Source organism: Gloeophyllum trabeum, assembly GCF_000344685.1.
Source record: "Gloeophyllum trabeum ATCC 11539 unplaced genomic scaffold GLOTRscaffold_00014, whole genome shotgun sequence".
In the NCBI taxonomy this organism is placed as follows: domain Eukaryota; kingdom Fungi; phylum Basidiomycota; class Agaricomycetes; order Gloeophyllales; family Gloeophyllaceae; genus Gloeophyllum; species Gloeophyllum trabeum.
In genome coordinates, this window is record NW_006920423.1 from 597,950 (window position 1) to 624,718 (window position 26,769).

General features: G+C 55.4%; 8 protein-coding genes across 8 annotated transcripts in view; 4 read left to right on the forward strand and 4 right to left on the reverse strand.

Annotated features, from left to right (window-relative positions):
• Positions 1-1,736: 1,736 nt before the first annotated feature.
• GLOTRDRAFT_123020 (uncharacterized protein) lies at positions 1,737-5,574 on the forward strand (the record flags this gene model as incomplete). Its single annotated transcript, XM_007871562.1, has 5 exons — positions 1,737-2,159; positions 2,220-2,261; positions 2,311-3,247; positions 3,308-4,077; positions 4,123-5,574. The coding sequence occupies 5 exons, from the start codon at positions 1,737-1,739 to the stop codon at positions 5,572-5,574; spliced, it is 3,624 nt and encodes a 1,207-aa protein (XP_007869753.1).
• Positions 5,533-11,004, reverse strand: GLOTRDRAFT_140817 (uncharacterized protein; the record flags this gene model as incomplete). The annotated part of the gene is made up of 15 exons (XM_007871563.1): positions 5,533-5,548; positions 5,602-5,849; positions 5,904-6,663; positions 6,723-6,844; positions 6,894-7,183; positions 7,233-7,486; positions 7,538-7,838; positions 7,889-8,086; positions 8,141-8,533; positions 8,584-8,745; positions 8,801-9,749; positions 9,803-10,218; positions 10,277-10,485; positions 10,543-10,881; positions 10,932-11,004. The coding sequence occupies 13 exons, from the start codon at positions 11,002-11,004 to the stop codon at positions 6,170-6,172; spliced, it is 4,200 nt and encodes a 1,399-aa protein (XP_007869754.1). The 3' UTR covers positions 5,533-5,548; positions 5,602-5,849; positions 5,904-6,169.
• Positions 11,005-11,591: 587 nt separating this feature from the next.
• GLOTRDRAFT_65465 (MFS transporter) lies at positions 11,592-15,377 on the forward strand. Its single transcript, XM_007871564.1, has 26 exons — positions 11,592-11,809; positions 11,861-11,907; positions 11,966-12,027; positions 12,083-12,095; positions 12,144-12,163; positions 12,215-12,381; positions 12,433-12,479; positions 12,530-12,552; positions 12,614-12,637; positions 12,696-12,872; positions 12,938-13,117; positions 13,172-13,253; positions 13,302-13,357; positions 13,419-13,451; positions 13,511-13,588; positions 13,644-13,716; positions 13,788-13,892; positions 13,949-13,980; positions 14,043-14,124; positions 14,181-14,484; positions 14,536-14,564; positions 14,613-14,652; positions 14,713-14,851; positions 14,901-14,944; positions 15,006-15,276; positions 15,328-15,377. Exons 1-20 carry the CDS (start codon positions 11,687-11,689, stop codon positions 14,320-14,322), a joined length of 1,566 nt encoding a protein of 521 aa, XP_007869755.1. The 5' UTR covers positions 11,592-11,686; the 3' UTR covers positions 14,323-14,484; positions 14,536-14,564; positions 14,613-14,652; positions 14,713-14,851; positions 14,901-14,944; positions 15,006-15,276; positions 15,328-15,377.
• On the reverse strand, positions 14,377-17,628 carry GLOTRDRAFT_117817 (P-loop containing nucleoside triphosphate hydrolase protein; the record flags this gene model as incomplete). The annotated part of the gene is made up of 17 exons (XM_007871565.1): positions 14,377-14,484; positions 14,536-14,564; positions 14,613-14,652; positions 14,713-14,851; positions 14,901-14,944; positions 15,006-15,276; positions 15,328-15,758; positions 15,815-15,913; positions 15,962-16,013; positions 16,062-16,204; positions 16,257-16,519; positions 16,575-16,761; positions 16,828-16,882; positions 16,937-17,052; positions 17,117-17,243; positions 17,303-17,368; positions 17,438-17,628. The coding sequence occupies 17 exons, from the start codon at positions 17,626-17,628 to the stop codon at positions 14,377-14,379; spliced, it is 2,361 nt and encodes a 786-aa protein (XP_007869756.1).
• A 236-nt stretch (positions 17,629-17,864) lies between these two features.
• Positions 17,865-20,640, reverse strand: GLOTRDRAFT_117818 (uncharacterized protein). The gene is made up of 13 exons (XM_007871566.1): positions 20,307-20,640; positions 20,218-20,247; positions 20,074-20,158; positions 19,862-20,014; positions 19,753-19,807; positions 19,432-19,699; positions 19,310-19,372; positions 19,112-19,249; positions 19,024-19,057; positions 18,535-18,970; positions 18,430-18,473; positions 18,173-18,367; positions 17,865-18,116 (listed from the first exon to the last, which is right to left on the reverse strand). The coding sequence occupies exons 1-13, from the start codon at positions 20,541-20,543 to the stop codon at positions 17,992-17,994; spliced, it is 1,863 nt and encodes a 620-aa protein (XP_007869757.1). The 5' UTR covers positions 20,544-20,640; the 3' UTR covers positions 17,865-17,991.
• A 1,662-nt stretch (positions 20,641-22,302) lies between these two features.
• On the forward strand, positions 22,303-23,645 carry GLOTRDRAFT_123024 (uncharacterized protein; the record flags this gene model as incomplete). The annotated part of the gene is made up of 5 exons (XM_007871567.1): positions 22,303-22,560; positions 22,609-23,257; positions 23,391-23,417; positions 23,455-23,492; positions 23,602-23,645. The coding sequence occupies exons 1-5, from the start codon at positions 22,386-22,388 to the stop codon at positions 23,643-23,645; spliced, it is 933 nt and encodes a 310-aa protein (XP_007869758.1). The 5' UTR covers positions 22,303-22,385.
• A 1,069-nt stretch (positions 23,646-24,714) lies between these two features.
• On the forward strand, positions 24,715-26,124 carry GLOTRDRAFT_96110 (uncharacterized protein; the record flags this gene model as incomplete). Its single annotated transcript, XM_007871568.1, has 1 exon — positions 24,715-26,124. One exon carries the CDS (start codon positions 24,715-24,717, stop codon positions 26,122-26,124), a length of 1,410 nt encoding a protein of 469 aa, XP_007869759.1.
• Positions 26,125-26,229: 105 nt separating this feature from the next.
• GLOTRDRAFT_117819 (argonaute-like protein) overlaps positions 26,230-26,769 on the reverse strand; it is a gene marked incomplete at both ends in the record, with an annotated part of 4,909 nt that continues 4,369 nt past the window's right edge. Inside the window, one exon of the mRNA XM_007871569.1 lies at positions 26,230-26,256. Within this exon, the coding sequence (XP_007869760.1) occupies positions 26,230-26,256 (27 nt within the window). The remainder of the gene's footprint in view (positions 26,257-26,769) is intronic.

The following is a 26,769-nucleotide window of genomic DNA, read 5'->3' on the forward strand; positions in this document are numbered from 1 at the left end:
GAGTGAGGAAGCAATGATGGCCGGCGATCCGGGACCACGGTCATGTGATGTGTTCTCCGTTGGTGGCCGGCACATTTATTTCCTGAGGCTTTTTCGAGATATATGCACAAGCATGATAAGAGCCCCAATTGGGTCAATACTCAGCCAGGGCACCCGGTCCATACATCTCAGAATTGCTATGAGCAGAATAATGTGGCATGTAATCTACGTCGACGGATTTCGTCCACATAACTAGCCACGGAAATTCTCGATGCCTTGCCGCGACCGGTGAGCACATCACATGACCGTGGTCCCGGATCGCCGGCCATCATTGCTTCCTCACTCTTTTGGACGCGCTCAATCGAACGAACAGACGAACGGACGAACGAAATAAGAATTGAGCAGCACTGTTGGCTTGTCTGCTCCAACGCTTCATACGTCTTATAATGTGCACGGTGGAACGTAAGGTCACCGGTGATTCTGATAGATGCGCTGCGCGCTGTGGCATTTCTGGCAGATCGGAGTCCGTGATGAAGCGCCACTGCTCTAATCGGAGTACCCAATCAATGATGCTCAATAGTCCCCGCTTAAAACCCTGTGTCCCTAGTGACGGAGTCAGGTCGGTGCTCAGTGGAGAATCGGCGATATATACCTGTTGGAGGATCGACTGATGGAGTAGCGCATTCGCTCACCTTCGCTAAAAGGAACCCGAAAGACTTATTACCTCCGTCGATTGGGTACGCATGTTTATAGGGTCCTCGAAAGACGGGAGCTTACCAAGGCTATTCAACGTCATGGGTGACTTCGACCTGTTGGATACCTCGAAACCGTCTTGCCGTAATCCGCGCAGCATTTCCACTTCTTGTTGATGAAAATGTATAGTATCACCGTCATGGAACTGATTGAACATATGTAACCTAGTTCAAGGTATACTGCAACACTATAAGCAGACGAACGCCCGTCAGTGTAAGCCTTCGTGGTTAATTACACCGAGTAATAACTAACGCGTGTAAGTATATCGCGAACATGACAATGTTACAGGTAATGATGGTCTGAAGGCACGTCTCCGGGGGATTTTTGATGGTAACAGGTCCGTTTACCTTGTATGGGAAAACGAATACCAAAGTGGATATGTTTGGTTTCCCATGTCCGTGGTCCATGTGGCGACGTCCTCGCACAACTCGACTGCGTTCTGGCCATCTACGCAGAACTCATTTGGGAAAGTCTCTTGGGTGCTGGGAGGGCGTGCGAGCCAATCTGTAAGCTGGATGAAATATCACTGACCCCGTATCTCCGGAATAACAGCGGCGGTATCATCTCCCATCACGTCATTCGCGTTTACACCCAATATCTACATGTGTCCTCTTCCTCTTCTGAAATACGGACTTACTTTCGAGGCCGCGAGCCTTGAGAAATGTAGGGGCGGGTCTTTGACCCGTAACCGCTTTGCTGTGGACGCTAAGAGAAGAGTCGGGAGTCAAAGAAGACACATAAACGCCTGGCGCGCCCCCAGCCAATGAGAAGCAGCTCATCGTGATACAGGTCGCGCGTTCAGGGACCTAAAATGGACGGATTGATGATGGCAAGCATCCATGATGGCACTGCCAGTTGCCACTCTGCCCGGGTTGCAAGGCCCCCAGCTTCCTCTGCTCCGTTCTCGTCTCGGTCACCGACCGCTGGTCGTCGTCCTATAACATTCTTGAAGCCGTAGCGCTCTCGCTTCTCCTAATCTGGCCGCCTGGTGCTGCGACGCGACGATGCTGAGCTTCATGAATAGGGGGAACCGCCGCAAGGCGAAGAAGGTCGACATTGCGTCCATCCGGCGCCTCCAGTCGCCGCCCTCGCCTGCGTCGTTCGCGTCCCCGGAGATCGTGGACATCGTGGGCGAGAAGCTCGACGCGGACCAGGGACTGCGCTCGCCGCACGGCTGGGGTCGCGATGCTGTACCAGCGAAAGATGATGGGGAGGACCGGCTCGACTCACCTAAGGTGCAGCTGGAGATCTCTAGTGAGCCCTTATCCACGTTCTTTCCCCCGGATCTCTTGCGCGATAGTTCGCCTCCTGCGCGTCCAAATGTTATTGGTCAAGAGGCACGGCTAGCGCCAACCCGCAACGATAGTCGGCGCGCACTTGGTAGCGGGCCTCTGGATATCATGGTGATTGGTTCAGAAGGCGGTCAGGTAAGCACTGTTTGCGCCCGACCCGTGCCCTACCTCGAACACTCACCCTTAGTTGAGCAGCCTTCCGTACCCGTACTTCATGAGGAGGAACCAAAAGAAACCGTAATATAATCCACTCTGTTCTCGAAATCTTCTCGCTAACGTTTAACAGAGCGCAACGCCACCGCGCAAGCTTCCCCCGGCACCGATCAGGATCCCCTCCGCAAGCGGCTCCAGATTCCACATCCATCGCTCCGCCTCCGAAGGGACCAAACAACTGCACCCCGACGCTACCAACGACGCCCCCTCCCAGCCGGGCACGCGCCCCGCCTCCTTCCACGACGGCGACGCCGACATGGACAACCTCTCCACGATCTCGGGTACCACTCTCGCACGCGCACTTATCACAAACTCCTTCATCCTCACGACGAGTGAGTCGCGGCACTCGCGCTACCGTAGCGGCGGGATGACGCGCCAGGATTCGGCGACACTCCCCAAGGGCGAGCACCCGTACATCAACTCGCCCTACTGGCGCGATCGACACATAAGCGCGAGCGGCGAAATTGTTCAAACGCCCGCGCCGCCGGACGGCGAGTCGAGCATCCCACCTGTACCACCTGTACCGACGCTCGCGCTCATTGACGCGAGGAGCAGGCCCGGATCGTCGGCGGGGGAGAGCGACCAGGAAGCCCCTACGGTGCCGCCCAATGCCCGGCGGATATCCCGCATCTCGGAGGCGCCCTCGCCGGCGCCTAGCACGCCCGAGCCGTCGACGGCGGCGAGCAGCGTCATGAGGAGCGCGGATGCCAGCGGCAACGGAACCTCACCATCGCACTACAACAGCCCGGGGCACCAGGATAGTACGCCGCCTTCGTCCGCGCCGCTTTCATCATCCCGGCTCCCAGCTTCAGGCGGGTACTCTGTCGGGTCGGGGGAGGACATCGGGCATATCCTGGATGACTTCCAGTTCCTCTCGCCGATGGGCGGTCGGTTTGTTGGCGCACCTAGCCCTGACCCTAATTCTGCGTCGTCCTCTATGTTGTCTGTGCCCTTGCCTGGGAGGCCGCGGTCAATGAGTCAACCGCGGGATTCTTCTCTTTCTGGTAAAGGTCTGTCTAACGTTCTACCTTGCTGTTCGGGTGAGGAGTATACTGACTTAGAGTACGCAGCTGTGTATACTATCAAACCTCCCGAGCTGAACGTTGTACGGACGCGGTCCGATTCTCGCTCGTCGCAGACGTCGCGTGACAAATACCCCCAGCGCTCCCTCAACCTGCTGCCCATCGGTGAGGGCCCGCGGTCTGCGGCAGCACCCAATACCCCCGACGACGATACCCGCCCCTCGACTTCCGGCATCCAACAGCGCCTCTCCCGCATGGCGCGGTCCTCTGTTTTGCGGTCCGCCGCTGCGAAGCTGCCCCCTATACGGTCCTCAACCGACCCCGAGGAGCCCTCTCTGACGTCCCCTGACCCACTCGACACTATCCTGCTCCCCGTCACTCGTTCTATATTCAACCGGCAGCGCTCGGGCAGCGTACCCGATCCCATCCGCGTCGTCCGCGAGCCGCCATATTCGCGCGGGATACCGATTGACGAGGACACCGACGAGCACGCGAGTACGGCGTCTGGGACGCAGCAGACGTTCCCGGAGACCCCTCGGATGTTCAGCCCGCTGTGGTCCGCGAACGCAGACACGCCGCCCGTGCCTGCTGTGCCGCAGGTGGTGCAGAGGGTTTCGGTGACGGCTGTTCCTTCTGCGTCGCGTGGTCTGCAGGTTGAGCGGCCGGCTCTGACTAGGGCGGCGACAACATCCGCCGCGACAGCAGAGCCTGCAACGCGGCCTCGTGTACCCTCTACCCCTCCTCCCACAGCGGATAACTCGTTGCCGCCTTCACCTAATACCCAGGTCATTGTTGTTCCTGCGCGAGCTGAGGCTGAGGTGAGTGCTTTAGCGGTGAGAACGCCTCTGCCGCCATCTCCGCAGCCCGAAGCCGCACTCTCTGCTCATGAGCAGCCTTCAGAGGGGTCTTCTTCCTCTTATCACGGCCAATCTTCATCTGAGAAGAGTCGTACAGTTGATGCACCCCTGGATACCCATACCCAACCTACGACTCCTAGAATCCATGAGACCCCAGCGTCGCCAGAGACCCCGGTATCTGCTCGCCAGCACGGCCTTCCTGCCCCGCTGCCCCGGCCGCCAAGAACCCCTCCAGAGGAGCCGTCGTTCATGGCCACGTTTGTCCCCCCTCCACCGTACCAGGCCGCCGTGAACGATCAGCCTCTTCGGGTATCGGCCGCTCCAGAGTACAGCCTGCCTCCTACGACCCCTGTAAACACTCGGAGGCAGACGAGGTCACGCCCGCCGCTGCCTATAGGTCCGCGAAGGCCAAGTCAGCATGTCGGCGGTCTGCACAATATAGCATCGATCGGGCGTGAGCGCAATGGGTCCGTTTCGTCCTTTGTCAGCAATGGGGCTCCTCAAGGGCAGCATAGGCCTGGAACGCCGTCCTCTTCCTCTATCAGATTCCAGACCCTGCCTGTCCGATTCCGTGGCTACACTATTGATATGGCGAAGTGGAATTTCACTTCGGAGCAACTGCAGGGCATCGTGTCGAGAGCTATCAGGCACTCCAGTCAGGCTTCGTCGATAAGGCTCCTCTCACTCGATGTCCTCGACCACGAGCTACCGGAAGAATTGAGCAGACTGGAGACTCTTGCTGCTGAGCTCAAGACACGGTATAAGCTACTAGCGAGGAAACGCACGGCGTTATTGGGCACTCTTACTGGTCAAAGTGATCACGCCGGTGCCGGAGATTATTCGCCACGCCACAGGACGATGGAGGATCTCACGGAAACGTCCACTTCCTTGGACCAAGTGGTGGAGGAGTTATATCTTGTTGCCGACCAAATTCAGCAGCTGAGAAGTCTGGTCGAGGTTCACTCCAGTAGTGCGCTGGCGATGGCTTTGCGAAAGTTGAACACTAGCTACGCCAAGAAAAGCGCTGAAGCCGAGTCCCTACGCGCTCGAGTGGCCGCTCTGGAGGCAGAGCGCGACGAGGCTTGGAAGCAGGCTGAAGAAGTTGCGCACGAATTCGACGATCTACAGGAGCGCGTGAACGAGACTAACGGGGCTCAGACTCCGTCATCCGCGAAGTCCCCTGGCCCAAGTCGCCGGTCTAGTCGCGTTCTGGTGGCTCGCAAAACAAGTCTGAGGGCCTCTAAAGCAGGCTTGCGTACGTCCGGCGGTAGAAGAAGTCAACGTCTTTCAAGTAGCAGTTCTCAGAGATTGAGCTTGGTACCTTCGGCCGCTCGATCGACATTCTCGATGGACGATGTACCCCCAGTACCGCCTATTCCTCGACGTCGCCCAGGTATTGTTACTGCAGACCTAGCGAGCCGCGCTTCAATGGGTGAGACTATCCCTATACCCTATTGAAACGTGCTGATCTTTCCCTCTTTCCAGGTGTTTCATCTGGTGGAACTGCGTTGTCAGCCACGAGGGATATGGTGGAGGCTCAATTGTGTGATATGTTGGGAATTGCAGTCAACGACTTAGGTCCAGATGGACGAGCTTCTAGACCGATGTCCATTGCAAGCTTAGAAGACGCTGCAAGATCGACATCACCCCCGTTGTCTCCTAGGCCACGTAGAGCTTCCCTGCCCGCGAATGTTGATGATCTCGGCAAGATCTACGACGCCATGAGTTATGACGTGAGTGAAATAAGAAATTACTTTGCCTAGAGATCTGACCATTTCTGTCCACAGCCTGCCTGGTAGCTACCTCTGCCAGAGGGACGACAACCTTATTTATTGCGAAACGCGCTTATTTATTCAAAGGCCTTGTTTTCATATTGTGTCATACCAAGTCACTCGTTACCATTCAATCGTTTCGCATCTGTCATTATCACTTAGCAGGGACTGAGGGTCATTATGAGCATTAGTATAACATACTAGCAAATACAGCATCGGCACAGATACGTCGTACATACCAGGCAACAGCTACACTACCAAAATATGAGCGAATAAATACTTCAATGGCGAACCCTTTTCCGCTTGATCTGTATCTCGCCCTCAATGACAGGCTGCGATGGCGCTGACAAGTCTCGGCCATCTTCAGATTCCAAAGCTGAGCTCAATCCCGAGCTCAACTCCCCAGCGTCTTCTGAGCGTCCTCGTTTCCGCGATTGCTTAGGCGTCGTGTGGCCGTTCGTTAGATGGGGGAGTTCAGGCGAATGGAAGTCCCGAGATTCCTCGGCAAGCGGCTCCGTCTCAGGCTTGCGTTTAGACCGGGCTTTGGGTGTATGGACATCAGGGTCTTCGTTTTCGGATGCAGGTTCAGATAACTCTGATTCCTGGGCACTCAACTCGGCGCCTGTTGCCCGTGTCACCCGACGGGGTCGAGGTCGAGGTCGAGCATCCACTGTGTTCGTCTCCTCGACCAAACCTTCCACCTCATGCTCTTCGTCATCAGTGCTAACCAATTCATTGCTCTTGCCGGCCTTCTTTCTCCTTGGCTTCCCTGATGCTACCAGAGATAATCGTCAGTGAACAAGATTCATAGATTCAGCTATGATAGACTATCACCTTTGTCTTTGGAAGCGGACGTGCCAAGACGCTTCTCGTAGAGTCGGTGCGGCTCCCATGGCTTCGCGGTTGGGGAAGGCTGCACCTTAGCTTGTGCAAGGATTTGTTCCATATGCGCCTTTCTGTTCCACTGGATCAGTACGGTTTATGGGGCCAGTCGATGAGACTCACATTCGCAGGGCATTCCTACTATCCATGGGGCTAAGGAGAGGAGTCAAGACTTTGAAGAAAAGCAGGGCCATGTTTCGACCCTTCTTGTTCCCGTTATTCTCGTATGCAGCTAGTCGTTTCCCGATCCAGGTTAAACAGGACAGGTGTACATCAATGACAAACTGGATATCGAGTCGACGAACGATGGCAAGCTGCGCACCCCTCATGACAAAGCATGAAGAAAGCAGTTTGGCGAGGGCTACGGAGTGGTCTGCATTATGATCTACACCATCTAGAAGCAAGCTGAACGACTGTGGGGGGTTCGTGACAGGTTGTCAATGATGGATAATACGGACTCACTTCTTGGATAGCACGAGTCACTATATCTACTATTAATTGCCCGTTGCCGTTAAAGAGGCCCTCCTCGCGAACAATGTCAACGATGACTTTGCAGCACACGTCGAACGATGGGCCGAGGCGACCGTAATGCGCGAGCATAACACTGCTGTGATGGGCATGGATAGCGCCGGTACGGATTGCGCGGAGGAAAGTTGTGATGACACCGATGAAAAGATATTCGCGCTCCAACTGAGATCTGGACGTCGGTCTGGGCTCTGCAGTGGAGTGTGAGTGACGGTAACAGATACCCCAATGAAATCAAAGACCTTGTCTGCCATTCTTGTTGCTTTTCCCAGGTTTGGCTTTGCCTTTATTCGGCTCGTCCTTATCTTCGTCATCCGATGGTTCAGAGTCTTCAGCATCCCCTTGTTCATCCCCGAAGGGGGCTGACCCGATAACTTCTTCAGAATATCGTTCGATCTCTGCTTGCACAAATCCCGTGCATCGGTACTGTGCTTCATCATCCAGGGACAAGGATAACGAAGCTGTGGGTAAAGCTGTTCCATCAGGTGCGACGGTCTGGACTGGACAGAAAAGAATATGGAGATTCATCAAATTTTGGAACGCCTGTGGAAATCCTGTAAGGATAAGTAGTATAGAGGAAGGACTGGACCCACAGCTCGCTTGACCCCCTCCATCGTGTTGGATTGGGTACCGACAGCGTACTCAAGGAGCTTTTCAAGAAGAGAATTGCGCTGCTCCCGGACGCTTTCACGGTATCTCAACTCTTCATCTGAAGGTTCAGAGGCTGCGGTCAATCCTTTTGCTTTCCAGACAATGTGCAAGGTAAGGATTTGGATGGCCTGCTCGATCATCTACGGGCCCACGCGTCAAGCATTGTAATCACGGCATGTGTAGATGGCACTCACCGCTTCCTCTTCTTTATAGCCCAGTCTTCCTCGATCCACCAGGGCATTGATAATGTCCCAAGCACTACTCTGCTTCCCACTCTCGTCCTCCTCCATCCATGCTGTCATATTGCGCATGCCTGCAAAGGAAGCTAGGCGAGAGCAAGTCGCAGCAAGAGATAGGACTTCATCCTCGCTGAAGGAGGCAACTTCGAGCTCTTCACGACCTCCAACTATTTCGCGTAATGATGAAGACAGTTCATCCTCCAATTCAAGCACCTTGGTATTGTTGGTATTTGAAAGACTCGTCCCGTCAAGAAGGTGGCGAATCGTCGCCACGGCAGGCGAGAGAACCGTAGGAGACGAGTGCGACAGGAACTGTTTCGTCACGTCGTCCCATAGGCTGGAATAAGCCTGCGTACTGAGTTAGCGGGAACGTGTTGGAGAGACGATAAGAGTCGTACTGCAATCATTCGCATTTCTAAGTACATGTCCAGGTTCATGAGCTGCGGTATGATTAGCACTTCGCCTATACGTTTCTCATCCGTTTGATGCTTGACGAAGAGGCGAGGTAACGCTTTGATGAGGGCACGGGTGATGTCTGACACGACTATTTCCTCTTCACCCTATCATCAACAATCAGACAGGCCAAACCTCGTAGTCAGCATGACTTGCACGCACCTTCTTCGATCCGATAGCATCCGCTTTCGTTTTGCGGATTGCCGCTACTAGAACCTCGAGCAGAACACCTTCCTCGACTTCCTCCAATCGCCAGGTCTCGTCGACTACTGTCTCCTCCAAACCTTCACTCCCCTTATTTCTCCTTCCTCGGCTGTCCGGTGGGCGTGCCTCCGTTGCGGAATGATCAAGCAACAAGACGTCAAGCAAGGTCTCCCAATCCCTCACCGAGTCGATCTCGTCCCAAAGAGCCTCTACGGCAAGCGCAGTGCGGCCCTTCTGCTGAGCACTGAGCAGCGAAGCTATCTCCTTCAACCTCGGAGTCTTCGACCCTCCTTCGCCAGAGTTGACGCTCCGCTCTCCATCCTCATCCTCCTCGCGCCCGGAACCGTGCGCCCGCTTGTCCAGCGCCCTCCCCCACTTCACAAGCAGCGCAGCGAGAGCCTTGATCCCCGCCTTGTCCCTCTCGCCCTGGCTCACCTTGCTCCGCCCGACAAGCCGCTCCTCCACCGCCTCGCGCCACACGCCCCCGACGAACCCGCTCACAGCCTTGCGCACCTTCGCCTCCTCGTCATACACGAGTAGGCACAGCTCCTCGCGCTGCTCGTCTTCCAGCAGCGCGTGCCCGTCGATCGCCTGCAGCACCTGCACCACAGCCACTCTGACAGCCAGCTCCGTGTCCCCCGTGGCCATCTCCACGAGCCGCGGCTTGAATCGGTCGGTGAAGTGGTGCATTGACCCGATGTAGTCCGCGTTCTCGTACGCGCCGACCAGAGCGCGCACAGCCTCGAGCCGGACGGCGGTGGTCGTGTCCGAGAGCACCCAGCCGACGTAGCGCAGGTAGGACCCGTCGAGAAAGTGCGAGGGGTATTTCTTGAACCATTGGCCCATCGCGCGCACGCACTCGGCGCGGATGGTGGGGTCCAGGTCGCGGTACCGATGAACGAATACGCTAGCAAGGTACTCAGTGGATTCCCAGTTCTTACAGGCTCGGCGAGCACTCACCCGTCCACGAACTCCTTCAAGAACTCCGCCACCCTCGACCGCCGCTCCCTAATCTCCTTCGCCTTCGCGTCCAACTCCTTCTCGCGTCCCCCCTTGCTCCCCGCCGCCTTGCGTTTCCGCTCGCCCTCCTTCTGCCGCCCGACGACCTCCGCCTCCTTTTCGACCTTCGCCGCGACGTCGCACAGCGCCGTCTCCATCTCGAGCGCGATCACCGTCGCCGTGTGCCGGAAGCTGCGCAGCTGCGACGAGGACATCGCGATCACCCACGTCTGCAGCGTCGACATGAGGTCCGTGGTGTAGAGTAGGCGCAGCTCGGCGGCGGAGGTGACGAGGCGGTCGATGAACTCGGACAAGGAAGCGCGGAAGCGCTTGAAAATGGGGAGCCGCGAGGTGAGGGGGTATACGTGGGTATCATCCTGCAGCATCATTCCAGTTAGCTGTGACACCTCGGCTGCAAGCAAGAATACGCCGCACCTTCTTTAAGCCTTCTGTGAAATCATCGAGTGCGTCGACCACTCCGTCGTAGTCCATCACTTGGTCCGAGTCAACCGAGTCATTGCACCCGCACGCTCGGAAAATACAATTGATCAGTTCAGCTTGGGCAAGAGCAGGTGACTGAGACAAGGATTCGAGAAAGTCTTCGACGGTGGATTGTAAGGCGGCAGAGGGGTTTAGGATAGCATCTACACGTACGCTGTATGCTAGTATCAAGCGCAATGAGTATGAAGTGAAATACGCACTGAATAGCGAATTGTCGGCTGAGATCTTAGTCTCTTCCGCTAATTTATCGGCGTCGAACACTCCATTAACCCCTGCTTTTCTTCCTCTTCTTGTCGGGCCTTTGGTCTCCTTCGTGCCAGTTGCTTTTGCCACACGGTGTTTCTTGGTCGGGGGAGGTCCTGTACCAGCTTTGGCTTTCCCCTTCCTCCCGGGCGCTGCGGCAGACTTGCGCTTTGGTTTGGGGGCGCGTTCCTCCTCGCCGTCATCCTGCTCCTCCTCCTGCTCCTCCTCCGGACCTGACACTCCCCCCGCAATCTCCCCTTCCGTATCGGTATCGTCCCGTTTACGCTTAGCGTCCTCTAGGGGTAGACGTCAGTAACACCATGGAGACCTGCAGTGTGGGACGCACGCGATCCATATTTCTCAACGATCTTCCGTTCTCGCTGCGAGCGCCGCGGCGCTGAGCCCTCCGCATCCGACATGATGTTGTGGTGAAATGGCAGCTGGGAACGCGAGCGCGACGCGTTGCGTGACACCTCGCGCTTTCGGATGTCGGGCCCGTTTTGTGGCAAGAATTTCCATATTGGGATATGTTATTGTGGCAAAATCTCCCTGCTGCTCTTAGAGATCAACTGCCCCTGGTTGCATTTCGTCGCTGTACTGTCAGTGGCAGAAATTTCCCAAGTCCTCTTGAGTTTTAGCTCATACATCCTGTGTCGACTGTGCTCTTGGGATATCATTGAGCTCATCTAAGGTGGGACTCAAGGGGGACCTGCTTTGACACGCGTTTGCCCACATTGTCCGTTGAACAGCCATATCTCGGGTATGCTCTCTGTCTTTTGATGTTGCCTAGGCATAGGACAGAAGGGTCGACATTTTTACCATATCTGTGCTCCAGATTACCAGCCACGTTCAGCCAGGAACTTCGAAGCAGGTCACAGGTTCCTTCGGACCGCCGTACCCCAGTCATATCAGCGATGGCTTGCACAGCACGTCTGGGGTAAACAGAAACTATTTCAGTTAAGGATCCTCGTGATGTTCTTGATCATAGGATACCCCGGAGAGGGTATTTCCTAAGTGTAAGCAGACCGAGGCCTCTTGCTCCTGGACATCGTCCAGTCCAGCTTTACATTGACGTTCCCCAGCGTTCCTCTGGTTGTCTTCATGCTGCCTTCCGAGAACTCTGGAACGTTAGGCCCTGATGTCTTGACATCTATGACTGATAACAATCTGACGAAGCGAGTCCTATGGAAGCTGGACATCTACGTCCTTCCCCCGTTAGCCCTTGTATGTCCATCGGTCTCCTGTTGGTTTCCTACAGCTACAATCATACGCTAGCTCTGGCTGGCCAATTTCATAGACAGATCAAATATCGGGAACGCGAGGTAAACCATCTGTCACTGTATCCACAAGTTGATACGAATTCTAGATGTCCCCTGGCAGGATCGCAGGACTAGAGAAAGACACGCATCTGCACGGCAATCAGTTCAACATTGCATTGACTGGTGGGTAGGAATTCATAAAGCAGATCATGTAACCTGATCTGTTATCACGTATCAGTCTTCTACGCATCGTGAGTGGTGCCGTGCACATCCAGATACAGTTCCTGACCTATACTCAGATACATCATTGTCGAACTGCGTGAGTGATCACAACTGAACCTCAGACACGGCATAACCTGTCATTACTTAGCATCCAACTGGGTGCTCAAGAAAGTCAAACCAAACCGCTGGCTGCCTGTCCTCATATGCACTTGGGGCACAGTCACGACTCTGAGTGGGCTCATCCAGGACTTCGCCGGGCTAACAGCCGTGCGCGTCGTCCTCGGATTCTGCGAAGGCGGCCTTTTGCCGGGAATGGTGGGGCTTTCTATCACGTCACTGGCCGAGGTACTGATGTGGTGGGTCCAGGTATTATATCTGAGTACATTGTATAAGCGGCATGAGCTGCAGCTGCGGTGAGTCGTGTTCCATTCTTGCCTGTGTTCTTGCACTGAGCGGCTAGCAGCGTCGGCATCTTCTACGCTTCGGGTATGTTACATCGCACATGACTCCTTTAAATCCGCTCTTTATTCTAGTTCACCACTGCTAGCTTCCCTCTCAGGCGCCTTCGGAGGTATGCCTGTACAATCATAACAAATCAACTACTCAGTTTACCATCGAACTCCCTACAGGTCTTTTGGCAACCGCGATCCTGAAAATGGACGGAGTAGCCGGTCTCGCGGGCTGGCGATGGATCTTCATTCTCGAAGGCCTTGCCTCGATCGCATGCGGACTCATCGCAGCTGTCTTCCTCCCCGCTGACATACAGTCCGCGCGCTTCCTCACAGACGAGGAGAAAGCGTTCGCACGTGCGCCGTCTTCTGTGTTCTGTGGCAATGAAATGAATAATGATGATGATTGTGGTATTTTGTAGTGAACCGGTTTAGACGGTCCGAGGTTACCGCTGCGAGCGCACCCGTCGCGAAGCCCGAACCCGTCGACGATGTCGAGAAGAAGGGCGTCTTTGACATAGTCGAGATGCATGAAGAGAAGCCGGAGGATATACGAGTCTTCCAAGAGGACGAGCAGTTTGAATGGGGGGAGGTCATACGAGGCAAGCTATTCCCCCTCTACCTGCTACTGGGTGAGCGAACTGACTATTATACAGGCGTGAAGGACATCCAAGTATGGCTCACCGCGTTCGCGTACCTCGGCTTGATAGTCGGGCTATACTCCTATTCGTTGTTCTTGTAAGTGGGTCCATCTGAGTTTCCGTAACACTGGGCTGAGAGGCATAGACCAACTATCGTCGCGGGACTGGGGTACGAGGGATACCAAGCCCAACTGCATACAGGTTTGTATAGCCCAGGTCTGGACTCGAATGATCCGTACTCATCGAGGAGACCCTCACTTAGTTCCGCCATACGTTCCTGCAGCGGTTCTCACAGGTACATCCATTCCTCCATCCCCACGCCAAAACTTGCAACGCTGAACACTCCCCTTACAGTCGTCGTGGCGTACTTCAGCGACCGGCTGAAATGGCGCGGCCCCTTCATCCTCATCTGCCTCCCAATGACCATCATTGGTGCGCTCTAAGTTTGGTCAGTCTCCACGAGAGCCTGTGCTGACCGGCTGCGTAGGCTACATCGTGGCTATCACCGCGCAGACGAACACGGGGCGCTATGCGGCAGTGTTCCTAATGGCAGCGGGCGTGTATGTATTCAGTCCCAGTCTCAGCGCTGACCTTCGTATAGCCGGCGAGCAGCTGATCGACGTTGGGCTAGATATCCGTCGGGCCCATGCATATTGTCGATCCTCCCGAATAATAGCAGTGGGCATTACAAGAAGGCTACGACCACTGCGCTGCAGCTCGCTGTCGCAAATACTGGGTAAGTACGTCCATGGAAACTAGGAGACGGTATACTCACCAATGATCTCCATCCAGAGGATTCATTGCGACCTTCGCATACACGTCAGGTTAGTTTGGGACTCGAATGGGGGGATTCTGATGTTCCTGGTCTTACCACCCATATGCGCAGACCAAGCACCGCGGTACATCCGGGGACACAGCATCGCCCTGGCATTTGCGTGTCTGGCATGGGTCCTCGTTGCAGCTAACGTGTAAGTTTCTTAGTTAGGTTAACCTGCTCTGTACCTGTTCTCACTTTCCCAAACAGTGCCTATTGTGCATTGGAGAACAGAGCGCGCCGCGCGGGGCGGAGGCAGTCGAATATAGATCGCTATAGAGAGCTTTGGGAGTCGGGGAAGACGCGGGCTCCCATTGGAGATCGGCACCCTGAGTTCCTTTTCACTCTATAGACGTTGTGTTCCCTGGTGTCAGAGTTCAGATGCGTCGAAACTACTGAAATTTAGCTAGTCCAAGCCTCCAAATCGGACATCGGCATTGTCTTCCAGCCACTTCATCCACTTCTTCAGGAAAGATCCTCCGTGCTGGACTGTAGAAGAATCCCCGACGACGCACTACGACGACATCAGCCCGCTGTCACCGAAGATCTATGATGAAACCCCTACCAGGTGTCGTCGTGCTCTAGTCATTGCAACTACGGAGTACGTTAGACGCGTAGTCGAGGAGTAAACGACTATCATACCGTTCAGTCTCCGCTTATCCTTCAGGAAACCTACCTCCCTCTATGGACAATCATGTATTAGTTCAGGGCAGACCGCTTCGTGACTCCGAACACTACTCACCGTCTCGTTACTTCTCACCAGGCTAATCACAACAGCCTCCTTTTCACGGCCTTGCATCCCATCGACCGTCCCAATCTCGAGTTCAGCGCCGTACGTGGGCCGCAAGAGACTTGTGAGCAGCGTCACCTGCGCTTGATACCTGTTTGCGGCATGAGTACTACGTCTCTCAAGTGTATGATGACTCCTACGGCGTGATGACCGCGATCTGGGAAGGCAAGACGCTAGCACCGATCTGTCATTCGCAAGGTCAGTCAGCAGCTATAGGGATCCTAGTCTCCCGAGGCATCTCATACCAGCTTCTCTACCCATCGCTTCACCACTTCCGCCTCGTTCTCATTGCACCTACTACCCTCATCCCCGTCGCCTTCGAGCCTCTCGAAGTACTCGCACCCCGCCGTGTCGAAAAACACCACGGGCGTGCCCAACACCTCCTTCTCGTCCTCTTCGTTATCCACGCCTGCGTTGGACAAGTCTTTGAGGAGGTGTGCAGCGACCGACGGGTGCGAGGTCAGTTTCCCCGCGTACATGACTTTCGACGGGAATTCGGCGATCTGCGCGTGCATTCTGGGATGCCCTAAGTTACGGAATCAAGATGGATTTTGGGTGAATGCTAACCGGTATTGTACATTGAGCATGCGCTTGATTCCTGGGCCGTACATCTTTTCGAGCCTGTCAAACAGCGTGGTTTCCAGCGACCGTGGAGGGCGTAGGCGCTTGGACGGCACCTTCGCCGCCGCGGGAGGTCGATTACTTGGAGCCTTCGCGCTTTTGACGGCCTTGTCATCCTCCGAGCATTCTGATTCAGACGACTGAGACGCTTCGTCATCACTCAGTGGTTGCGGGGATTCCAACACATCCTCAGTCTGCGCGCTCTTCTTCTCTTTCTGTTTCGGGTCAGGTTTCTTGCTGGAAGACTTCGGGGTAGAATTGGGCTTATCCTTCGACTTCGCCTTCTTGCTGTCGACTGAGAGGATGGTGGGAGGAAGTTGCATGGGGTCTCCCGCAAGGATCAGCTTCTTCGCCTTGAATATGGGTATCCAGCAGACCTGGAGGATACAGAAGTTAGATCATTGAAACCTTTACCGTGCGGACTATAACATACCGCTTCGAGGGCCTGGGTGGCTTCATCAATGATGAGGACGTCGAAGTCGTGCTTATACAACTGTTTGCTCCCCGCAGAGTGGCATGTCGCCAGAACGATCTACAAGACGTGAATAGTTGGCAGCGCTGGCAGCAGAGGTGCACTCACCTGGGACTCAGCCAGGACAGTCTCCACCACTCCACCTTCCCGCTGCCGATACCTAAACCCATAAAAGCTGCAGCTTTCCACTAGATACGTAAACTCTTACTCTTTCCGCAGTGCCTTCACCTCCTCCCACATCTTCTTTCTCTCCGCGCCTCGTGGGGCCTTACCCTTTGCCCCCTTGCCCTTACCGGTAAGCACGCTCATCGCCGCCTCGATCTCGTTCTTGACATCTTTCGCCAGCGCAGCCTGAACACCCTCCATCAGAGCCACCTCGATTCTTTGAGTCTCCGAAACGCACCTGGTCACTCCTGCCAGCCTGCGCGTCAAGGGTAGCGTCGAGGACCCCCTCGTGCGCCATTACGCGCGCGGGGTGGCCAAGGCGCGTGATCTTCAGCTTCTCGCCCGTAGATGCAGACGGGAGCGCGACGAGCCGCTCGACGATATTGTCCACCGAGAGGTTGGACGCGCCGCATACGAGGAGCCGCAGCGGTTTGGAGTTCGAGGGCGTCACCGAGGTGAGCTGGCGGATGAGCTCGATCAGGGTGTGTGTTTTCCCGGTGCCTGCAGTGCAGTGGGCATTCAATCGGAGGGGCGGGCGGAAAAGGTAATAGCGTACCGGGGGGCCCGTGGATACACGCCACTTCGGGGGCGGCGATCGCAAACTTGATGGCCTCTTTCTGGCTGTCGTTGAGGGTCGCGTCGAAGAACGTTACATCTTTGAGTGGCTGTGGCTTCGTGGGCTCGCTGGTACCCATGAGGACCTCGACTAGTTTTGTCATTTTGGGCCATGCCGGTGGGTTACCCTGTAAGTATGTTACGAGTTATGAGTTATGACGCGACTAGGGTACGTGGTGAGAGGGTTGACGCACTCCGGTAGCTGAGGGCACGACGAGCTTCTCCAGCTGATCGAGCGCCTTTTCCATCCTGCGTATTTGTAAGATGAATGGGATTGTACATGCGACAATGCGGTGTACTCACCTATCGTAGGTCACGCTATTTGCGAGCTTGACTACCCGGCATCGATCGGGGAGGTCGAGGTCATCCGATTGCGAGTCTGAAGCGTCAACTGCCACTACGATGCGTGTGTCCGTAACCTGACGGGGAAATGATGAGATTAGCTTTGACTTCCGGAAGAGAAGAACAAGAATTTATGGTCACTTTGTAGACGACACCCTCAACCGACCTGGCGCTCTTTCCATCACCTGCAGCAGGTTTCTTGGCTTTTGCGGGTTTCTTGGATGTGCCGCTGGACACATTCTCTTCGATCCTCGCGAGATCACCTGGCCTAAAAGATTCTCAGGTAGATATACTAGCGCCTCACATTCAGTACGGCTGCATCCTTACCTGAAAGTGTGTGGTGGAAAGATGGGTGTTGTGTGATATGCAGTAGGACGTTCCAACTCTACAAGGCTGCGACCCTTTCATTTGCATCAGATTTCTCGGAAAGCTTGGTGGCGTGCAAGACGGGCATTATCATACGTTTTTCCTCCTAAGCCTATGTTTATACTGGATACGCCTAGACCTCCCAAAGCAAGGCCTTTCTGCTCGAGGAGCTTCGGTGGGCAGTTCGATAGAAGAAGGTACGTTCGTTCAACTTCAGCCTCCCGCTCCCTGGATAGGAGATGGCGATGGCGTTGGATGAACGCTGCAAGCTCCGCTTCAGAAGACATATGAGAGATGGTGGAGAACCCTGCTATGTAGTTCGCTTATACGGGCAAGGGATTGAAGTGCGATCAACAGTGGACTGAAGGGTGACATTAGCGGGTGCAGCGGGCCGGTATTACCTGGTTGCATTGGCTGCTTGAACAGCTACGGCCTGCCGCCTTACCAGGGTCGTGACTGACACCACATCCATCATGTTTCAAGGCTTGGGTGCTAAATCGGAATCCTAGGTTGACAGTGTCATCATAGGGCAAATTTCAATTCTGGTGGGTGTTCCTTGGTTCATATGCTACCAGAGAAGCTCTTTCACCAGCGGCTAGCCAGAAATACAGGGAAGAACAAAATGATACGATCACATGTATATCCACATCTCACTTGAAAAACCCAGCGTCCTTGCAAACTCCGTTCACGAAGTCCTTGGCGGGATTCGGCGCGACTGGCTTATCGTGTACGAATAGACTGATAATTGCCACAATGAAACCGATAGCAGCGACAGCTACATTGTGGCGTCAGCGGGGTCAAATTACCTGCAGGCACGAATATATGGCCCACCTATACCGATGGGACCGCAGAAAGCTGCGATTGCAGTGTGCGAGGCAAACAAACCGATGGCCACAACAGCGGTCTCGATGATCGCGAGACCCAAAAAGATACTGTTGTATACAATGTCGGAGGTCGTGCCATGGTTGATTGCCTGCACGAGATTGTATATGGACGTGCCAACAGCGACGAGAGCCATTAGCGGGCCTAATAGTGTAATTGGGAATGAGACTTCCACCGAAGCTACCGGATGATAATCGACGACGCACCGAGTCGTTTGACAAGGAATTCAGCCGAACTAGGAGTGAAGATCCTGAAATCGGGATGTAACATGAGGCATTGATAACAAGTCACGGAATGCACGAGGGACGCACTTTGCCAGCTTAGAACTCTTGTCCACCACGGAGACACCCTTCTGCGTGAACCACTGCCCTAATATCGTCCCGACCGCGGTCGGGTTCAGAATCTTCTTCGAGACCCATGCTCCAAGCTGGGTGACAGCGAAGGAGCTGAGTGTTTGAATTGACAGAGCAATGGCAATGCCCGTGAGGCTGACAATCTCAACCGGGGTGAGCGGCATCACACCGCCACAGAGCGCGTATATCACGACACCGACGCCCGCAGCGTAGAGCAATGGCTTCGCAGCAGCCTTGATCGAACTCCCCCATTCCTTCGCTTTGGCGGCCCATGTTTTCCACTTGCTGGCGTGAGGGGAAAGACTTTCAGCGACCTCTTTGACGTATCCTTCGCCCACGATTTGAATGAACTGCTCCGACTGCACGTTCTCGCCCGCAACGATGAATGCATCGCCTAAGCACACAAATGAATCAGATTCGGCAAGTCAACCAGGGAACATCACATACGATATTTCTCCTGGATTTGGAGCAAGTCCCCGGCCTGCGACGCGTCAGATTCCTGTACTACGCTACCAAAAAAAGGGGAGGTACGTACCGTGAGCGACTTGTTCCACTTGTCGAGGTATATCTTCTCGATTCCGCGGAGTGCCTGATCCGCGGCCATGACAAAGTGGTCGACGGTCCCGTGAACCTGGACGCCGACTTTGATCGCCATGATGCGCGCGTACTCCTCCTAACAAGTGCACGTCATTGGCACCACAATAAAAGTCTGACAGCAAAGAACGGCGCTTACAGCGTTGCGCTTCTTGATCTCTTCCAGCTCCTTGTCTGAATACGCCATGATCGACTTAACTTGCTGTCCCCCAACGCGTTCAGCAACCTACCTTCGGTCTACCAAAGACACCCCACACTCACCAGCTCATACTGCTGCTTCATATCATCCGTCCAATTCACCTCGTCGAATTTGGGGAGCAATATCGCCGTGGTGAGACTATTCGCAACGTCCTGGGTCTGCCGCTGGACTGTGAGCCCGCGCGCCTCGGCCTCGCGCTGCAGGATGCTCAGCTGTGTCTGCCACTCGTACACCTGGCGGTGCCCGTCCGTGTACCCCGGCACGGAGTTCCTGTATGCCCAGCGTGCCAGGAACTTCCCGTCGCTGAGGTACGCCGCGAGCTCGTCGTGCCTGGACGGACAGGTGTCAATAAACGCAATGCGTGCGAAGGCAGCCGGGCGCACCATTTCTTTGGATCGTCTAGGTAGGGACGGAACGCGGGGACGCCCTGCTTGTATCCTACACCGCCAGGTCAGCCAGATGATCGTATGGATACTATGCTGGGTTACGCACCGATCTTGTACGTGTCCAGGTTCTGGTTGACAAACGCGCCTTGGATGTTCTTGAACGCTTCCGAGTTACGGTCCCAGCCGTACTGCTTCACGGGATCCTTATTCGGGTCGGGGGCGCCGAACGACCCGACCGCGTCCCAGAACAGCTTCACGCCTGGCAGAGCCAATGGTATAACCCACATGAAACGCCCGAATACAAGGAACACGACGTACGATCGTTGTTGATATGTGACTTGGTGTCGGCGTCTACTTCCTGGGCACTTGCCAGGTACTGAGATACATAGGCAATGCTGCCTTCCTGCCGCGCAAAGATATATCATTTCTTGAGACCATGCCAGCCGAGGTTTCGAGTCTTACCTTGTAGAACGCAGCGTTCTTGTCGGATACCTGCGGGCAGATATATCAGCTCGGGAAGATGGGGGCGGACGATATGATTAACGACATACCGCCTTCTCCTCGGGGGTCAGAGGCGCCAGTCCAGGGAAGAGCGCCTGCCGCGGCTTGTCGGGGATGTTGTTCAGCATGATCCGCTGGAAGACATTATTAGCCTGTTCCTGTGCGCTGTCCTTGACTACCTTGGCGGGCTTCTCGGGGGTGCCCTCGTCGGCGACTGTCAGCGAGGAGAGGTGCAAGAGCGCCTGGAGGGACAGCGCCGGCCCGTCTGCAGCCTGCGCGTTCTCCATCCCAGAGTCCGCAGAAATAGCGAACACCTGTGGCCCCAGCACCACCACCTCCGCAGCAGGTGCGGGAGTGGGAGGGGGCGCGGAAACGCCAATCCACACATACTCCGTGCGCATGACGCCCTCGTAGTACTTCCCGGTGAACGTCTCCAGCCCGAAATCAAAGGTCACGTCGAACCCGTATTGGCTCGCGCTGCTGTACTGCATCGCCAGCCGCAGCGGGTCGCCGAAGCCCCCGTTCGCGTTCGAGGTGCAGCGGTCGGAGACGTCGTCCTCGCCGCCCTCGGGCAGCGCTGGGTTCTGCCCGGGCTTGAAATCCATTACCTGCGAGGGGAGGAGTCAGATGGGGGTGGATCCAGGCTGGCGGTGCTTACGACGATCGGTTCCAGAGGGGCGCCTGAATGTGGCTGCCCAGCACCGAACCGCAAGACCGCAAACTCGACGGCCTTGCTCGGGTCCTCAGAGGCCTTGTAGCGTTTCGTGGTATAGTCTGGTTTTACATCCGCCGTCAGTGCAATGCCCTCCCCGTGGTGATAAAGCACGTACATGACACGTTGGTGCCGGCGACGGTCACCTCCTGGCCCTGCTGGTCTGTGATGGCTCCGAGGGCACTAAGGCAGTTATCCGCGAAGGAACTGCGCAGCCACAACCTCCATGAACCAGGCTTCGCCGATGAGAAAAGGAACGGACGAACAGTCTTCCAGCGGGCACCGCGCCCCCCTGGGTAGCCCACGACACGACAGAGGTCGCGGGGTTCCAAGTAGCATCCTTGACCTTATGGCCGGCGACCGTGAGCGAGGCGCCGTCCCCCTTGAACGCAATGGTGCCCGCGGACTGCCAGTTGCGCTGGTGCAGGCGGAGCGGACTGTCATCCCCCGTATCGGCGTCGTGGTCATATGCGTGCAGCGCGTAGGTGCGCGTAGAGCACAGGGGGTTATTGAGTTTCTTCGGGTCGAGGACGACGGAGGGCTGCATGCCGCAGTGGTAGGGCAGCTTGAAGGGTGCGTCGTCTGCGGCTCCGGCGAGGGCAGAGTGCATCTGTACTTCGAAACCAGAGAAGCGTATGGACTCCATGGCTGGCTGGTTAGCTTGCAAGGACAGTTGTTCAATGTTGATGGGTTCAATGGTAACTTAGTGTACGCCGTCCGAGAAAGGGCCGTTTATATGGGCGAGCATGGGCTCCTGCTGGGCTCGCGCAGGGTGCTGGACACTCGCCATGCAAGGCACACGAGCGGATGCTTTGGCGAGGGACGTCGGGGCATTCGCGCACCGACTGCTGGACACGTTAGGGACGAACGAGACAAGGACTAGCCAGGGGAGAAGACGTACGTGGAATAAGCTCAAGTCCAATTCAGGAAGGACACATAGAGTAGGAGCTCATTGTGCATGCCCAAGCCCTCCTGCATCTTTCGCGAGGGAAGGTAGGGAAGGTAGATCAGGAACGCCGGACTCGGAGCGTACCTCGTCCGGCGCTCGAACCTAGGCACAAGACGAGTGCAGACGTACAATTACTATTAGCTGGAATGATAGCAGGTTGAATGACAGCGTGTATTAAATGATGGCTATCAGTAGTAAAGTACTACTTTTCTAAGTTAGCTAGACTTGTCATTGACAGCCAGAGTCGGTCTACATTATAATAATTACGAACTCCTGAGCCCTCTCAACTTCAAATGTGTCCGATTGCGAGTGGAAGCAAAGTAGAAGTCATTGTCACGAGTTGGAAGCGGGTCAAGGATGAGCCAGTCAGTTGCAGTGTACTCTCCTCAAGCTCCGAGTCTCCTACAAGTTACAACTCTCCTGCCAGCGTCCAGCCTTAGTGCCCACTCCTTTAATATATTTAGAGTCATGTCGCACTCGTCGCCAGTCGACCTCCACATCAGAGAGCCTTCATCTTCGACGCAGAGCCTGAGCCCAAAGATCAAACCGCCACCGAAGAAATCATCCCTCAATGTACAATTTACCTATAGTCCCAGCGACGATGGCACCGACGAGAATCTCCTCCTATTCCTGCACGGTCTAGGTAGGTAACACCTCTCTGTTTCCCGCAACTTCCGCGACCCTTGTCCAGGCGATACTCTCGCGCCATTCAGTAACCTCGCCAAGTCCCTCAAGCTCCCGCAGACCGCGACGCTCGTCCTCCAAGCGCCCCTCCAAATTCCCTTACTCGACACACCCGCTTTCCAATGGTACCCCTCCTTTGACCCGCTTACTGGCGACCTCCTGCCCAACCCGAAGCCGACGCCCGCATTGGAGCTGCTGGATAAGGTGCTCGGCGTGCTCACGGCGGAGTGTAAGTGGCAGGCGGGGCGGATCCACCTGTTCGGTTTTGGGCAGGGCGGAAGCGTAGGGCTGGAGGGCGCGCTGAGGTGGTGGAAGGAGAAGAAGGTCGCGCTAGCGTCCGTCGTGTCGATTTCGGGCCCGCTCCTCTCTTTCCCTTCCTCATCGTCCGCAAAGTGCCCCACCCCTGTCCTATACTTCCATCGCCCCCAGCCATTCTCGCCGCCTTCGAAGGACGTCAACAATCTGAGTAAGGCGTTCTCGTTCGTGAAGGAGCTGCAGCACGCACCGGTGGGGGCGGAGGGCGGCGAGGCGATGCCGCGCAATAGGGACGAGTGGGAGGGGGTTATGCGATTCTGGAGCGAGAGGTTGTCAAGGAGGCAGTTTGGGGAGGGCGAAGCGGGGGTGTACGAGGTGCTCAGCGGGATGGGCGGAGCGAAGTGAGCGTGCCGACGGGGAGTTGAGAAGAATGTGAGTACCCTGGCTGCCGTTTGTCAAAGATACCGGGGACGTATGTGAAACTGATGGACCTAATCGCTTAATGGTCTAAATCGAATGCTATAATGTCACCAGATACGACAGCCATATCGATACGGCGCGGTACGTAACATATTTCCATCCTGTCCTGGTTTGCTAGGCTGGGAGGAAGTATGCTGTGCGCCGTGCTGCCGTGTTGTGAGTCGTTACGACCCTGCCAATCCGCGCATAGAGGGCTGTAGGCAGTGAAAATCTGACCATTTTGGTTATGCGTATCTTTCGTCCCAACAGAAACTATGGGATACAGTACGCATAACTCGCTCAAATGCTACAGACTCGTCGGAATCGTGATATGATGACGTAGCGTGCTTGTCCAGGCATAACATGCCATTGCCTCTTGGTCCCGACGACTCTGAAGTGTATATCTATTTCCCAAGGGGTGGTTGTACTACCGGCTGAGTCCAGCTCCGTACAACGATCGGACTTCATGCTCCCACAGGAAGAACGTGCGTCCCGCCATCTCTCGCCATGCAAGAGCAGCAGGAGGGGATGTATGCGCGCAATCCAGGCTGTACGCGTATTATTCACAAGGTACCAGACGTGGCGGATTCGCTGATGAATTCCCTGAACACAGCCGATGCACCAGCGGGAGGCCAGGGAAGACAAATGTGAGCGCGATAGCTGTCTTCTTTCTAAGATACTCATGGGGGTGGAGCTGAACCTCTGTTAGGCTTGGTGGGATAATGCCCTGTATTACCAGGCGCGAAAATCATCTAGATGGGGCGTGGTCCTAAGCCTACTGTCATTCTGTTTCAGGAGGATGTGTGCTGGTGCCTTCGGTGAGCAGAGCATCGCTACCAGTGAACCTGAACGCCTTGGGCATGGATATGGTTCATCTCAGAGGAACCCGCGGAATAAGCGGCTCTAGAGAGAAACTTACTAACATCGTGTTATAGTGATAGACGGCAAGGACCTCAGCTCTGCGATGTCACCTCGACTAGATGGTACACCCCGCTCATCTGTGCGTCCGGGCTCGCACGTGAAGGTGCGGTAGTGTGCACGGTCATGAACACCATCGCTGGCGACGGACACCTGCCTTGACCACAGAGTATTTGTAGGAACCGGACTAAGAGTGGAACTGAAGCCATCCCGGTTATAGTGGGAGTTGTACGTTCTCAAATCTTCTCAGATGACTCCCGCCTGCGCGCGTGACGGACGCGTCGCTGTGGCGCGGACACAAGCGCAAACACGGCCACACGACTATAAATACGCCTTCGCCTCGCCACATCCACTCTTCCAACCACACTCATCCGGCCACTTCGCAAGTCGAACTTGGAAGCCCTCTCATCGAATTACAGTCGTCCAACTTCCTCCCGCTGGCTCGTCCAACAGCCTCTCGCCTCAAGCCACATTCTCAACAATGTCATCTCAACTAGGTTCGCTCGCCGCCGAAAAAGAGAGCATCATCAAAAAGCTCAGTGGCGACCCGTACCGACCCTACGGGACTTTGGGTACCGGTGTACCTCATCTGCCCACAGAGGTCCTAGAAATGATCTTTGGCTTCGCGGCAGCGAATTTTAGCCACAGCACGGCGAGACCACCATTCAAAATGATCATCTCACTGGTCTGCAAGCACTTTCTCGCCGTCGCGTACAACACCCCGGAGTTGTGGGCGGATATCCGCATGACGTCGAAGGAGGACGGCACTGAGCGCATCAAAATCCACCTGGCGCGCTCGAAGGATCGCTTGCTCAGCGTCTCCGTGGACCTGACGCACGACGCGTTCGTCGACAACGCGGAGGTCATAGAGCGGCAGTGGAAGATGCTCGTGGGCGAAGTCCACCGCTGGCAACGCTTGGAGTTCAGAACCGAGTGCCTGCGCTATTTCGACCCGCTGCTATCGTCTCTGAGCGGGCTTGACGCGCCCAAACTCGAATCCCTCCAGATCTGCAGCACCACCAGCACCAGGAACACGGCTGAGCACGAATTCTTCGACGTCGACGCGCCGCTCTTTCTCGCTGCGCCCAGCCTGCGTCGGCTCCGCTTGCACGGGACGGCGTTCCCCGGCTTCAACAAATGCAGCCTCGTGAACGTGACGCATGTCGACCTCTTGTCTCCACCGGATAACAATATCCTTGACTACACCGACCTGCACGCATTTCTCTCCAGCCTGCCCGGTCTTGAGAGCCTGGCATACGGCGGTTCGCTCGCGTTTCCCCACTACAGATTTGACGAGTACCGGCGCACTCTCCCTCTGATGAATCTGGGCGGACTGCGGTACCTCCGGCTCGCCTGCGCGGACCCTGGCAGCTTCTGCACTCTTCTGAGTGCTCCCCAACTGCTGTGTTTGGTTCTGGACGCAAAGACCGTGGAGAACAAACATATGCAGCTCTCACTCCTTCGCGAGGCATTGTGCGACAAGACCCAGGGATTCAACAATATAACAACTCTGAAGCTATGGAACTTTGGCTCCGGGGACATCGCGCGCCTTTTCGTGCCTCCCGTGCTTAGAAATACATGCCAGGTCGAGCACGTCACAATCGTGGAAACCGACGCCGCCGCTTTGTTCAACGGGCTGCTTCCGCGAGGAACGCTGGATCTGCCATGGCCGCGTCTCCGCAGCCTGACGTTGTCTAACTGTATCTCGGCTCCCGAGCTGTTCAGATTCATCGTGGGCCGTCGCTATTCGGGGTATGAAATTCCCTCTCTAGTGATTAGAGATTACTTGCTCCACGAATATTGTGAGCAACTTCTGAGGGACGCTTCGAATGTGGACTTGAGGTACTGTTGGGAAGAGGACTTGGACATTGAGAAAGATTTCGATGTATAGACGTTGTCATAAGGATGCATCGCCGACACATCGTGAAAGTACACTAAGTGTCGTAGATCCGTAGAGTTACTATTCGTACACACACTCATAGAAGACAGACCATAATTACAAGTAGAACATCGTCTCGCCCAGCTTCCCACACGGCGGGCAAAGCAGGTGTCCTTTTTCCGGACGGCAGGAAAAAGGACACTATGTCCTTTCACGGCGACCATCAGTGGGTCAGGAAGTAAATCTGTCACGATTGCGTCATGGTCGTGACAATGGGTCACGCAGTCTGCATTTATAATATGAAAAACCCTCGGACGCTCAGTTTTACAAAGCGAAGCATGCCATATGACCCGATAGGTGACTTTCCGTCCATATTCGGACCTTAGGCTCCCATCCGAGCCGTAACATCACACTTCGGCAGCTACCGTCTCGGACCTCCAGCAGCGTCTACTTAGGTGGCACTGGGCAGAGTACCGTACTTGCATGGTTTTTGTATCCATCAGCAAGCAAGGTGGAATGTACTCTCATATCTCCATGCTCAACACTGTAGAGCCTGCCAGAGTTGAAGTTTGTGAATATCAGATGAGATTTGAGACCTGGTACGTACGAAGTTGCTTGCTATGCGATCTGGACGCACACCATGAATCGTCTCGGACG

What these genes read in the sequence shown, in the direction of transcription:
- GLOTRDRAFT_65465 (XM_007871564.1), top strand. Translation starts at nt 11,687, where the DNA reads ATGCTGCCTTCCGAGAACTCTGGAACGTTAGGCCCTGATGTCTTGACA. An exon ending in ATACATCATTGTCGAACTGC is followed by an intron (nt 12,164 to 12,214) that starts GTGAGTGATCAC and finishes GTCATTACTTAG; the next exon opens with CATCCAACTGGGTGCTCAAG. An exon ending in CCAAGCCCAACTGCATACAG is followed by an intron (nt 13,358 to 13,418) that starts GTTTGTATAGCC and finishes ACCCTCACTTAG; the next exon opens with TTCCGCCATACGTTCCTGCA.
- GLOTRDRAFT_117818 (XM_007871566.1), bottom strand. Translation starts at nt 20,543, where the DNA reads ATGGAGAACGCGCAGGCTGCAGACGGGCCGGCGCTGTCCCTCCAGGCG. An exon ending in AGAACGCTGCGTTCTACAAG is followed by an intron (nt 20,159 to 20,217) that starts GTAAGACTCGAA and finishes TTTGCGCGGCAG; the next exon opens with GAAGGCAGCATTGCCTATGT. An exon ending in AGTGGAACAAGTCGCTCACG is followed by an intron (nt 19,058 to 19,111) that starts GTACGTACCTCC and finishes GACGCGTCGCAG; the next exon opens with GCCGGGGACTTGCTCCAAAT.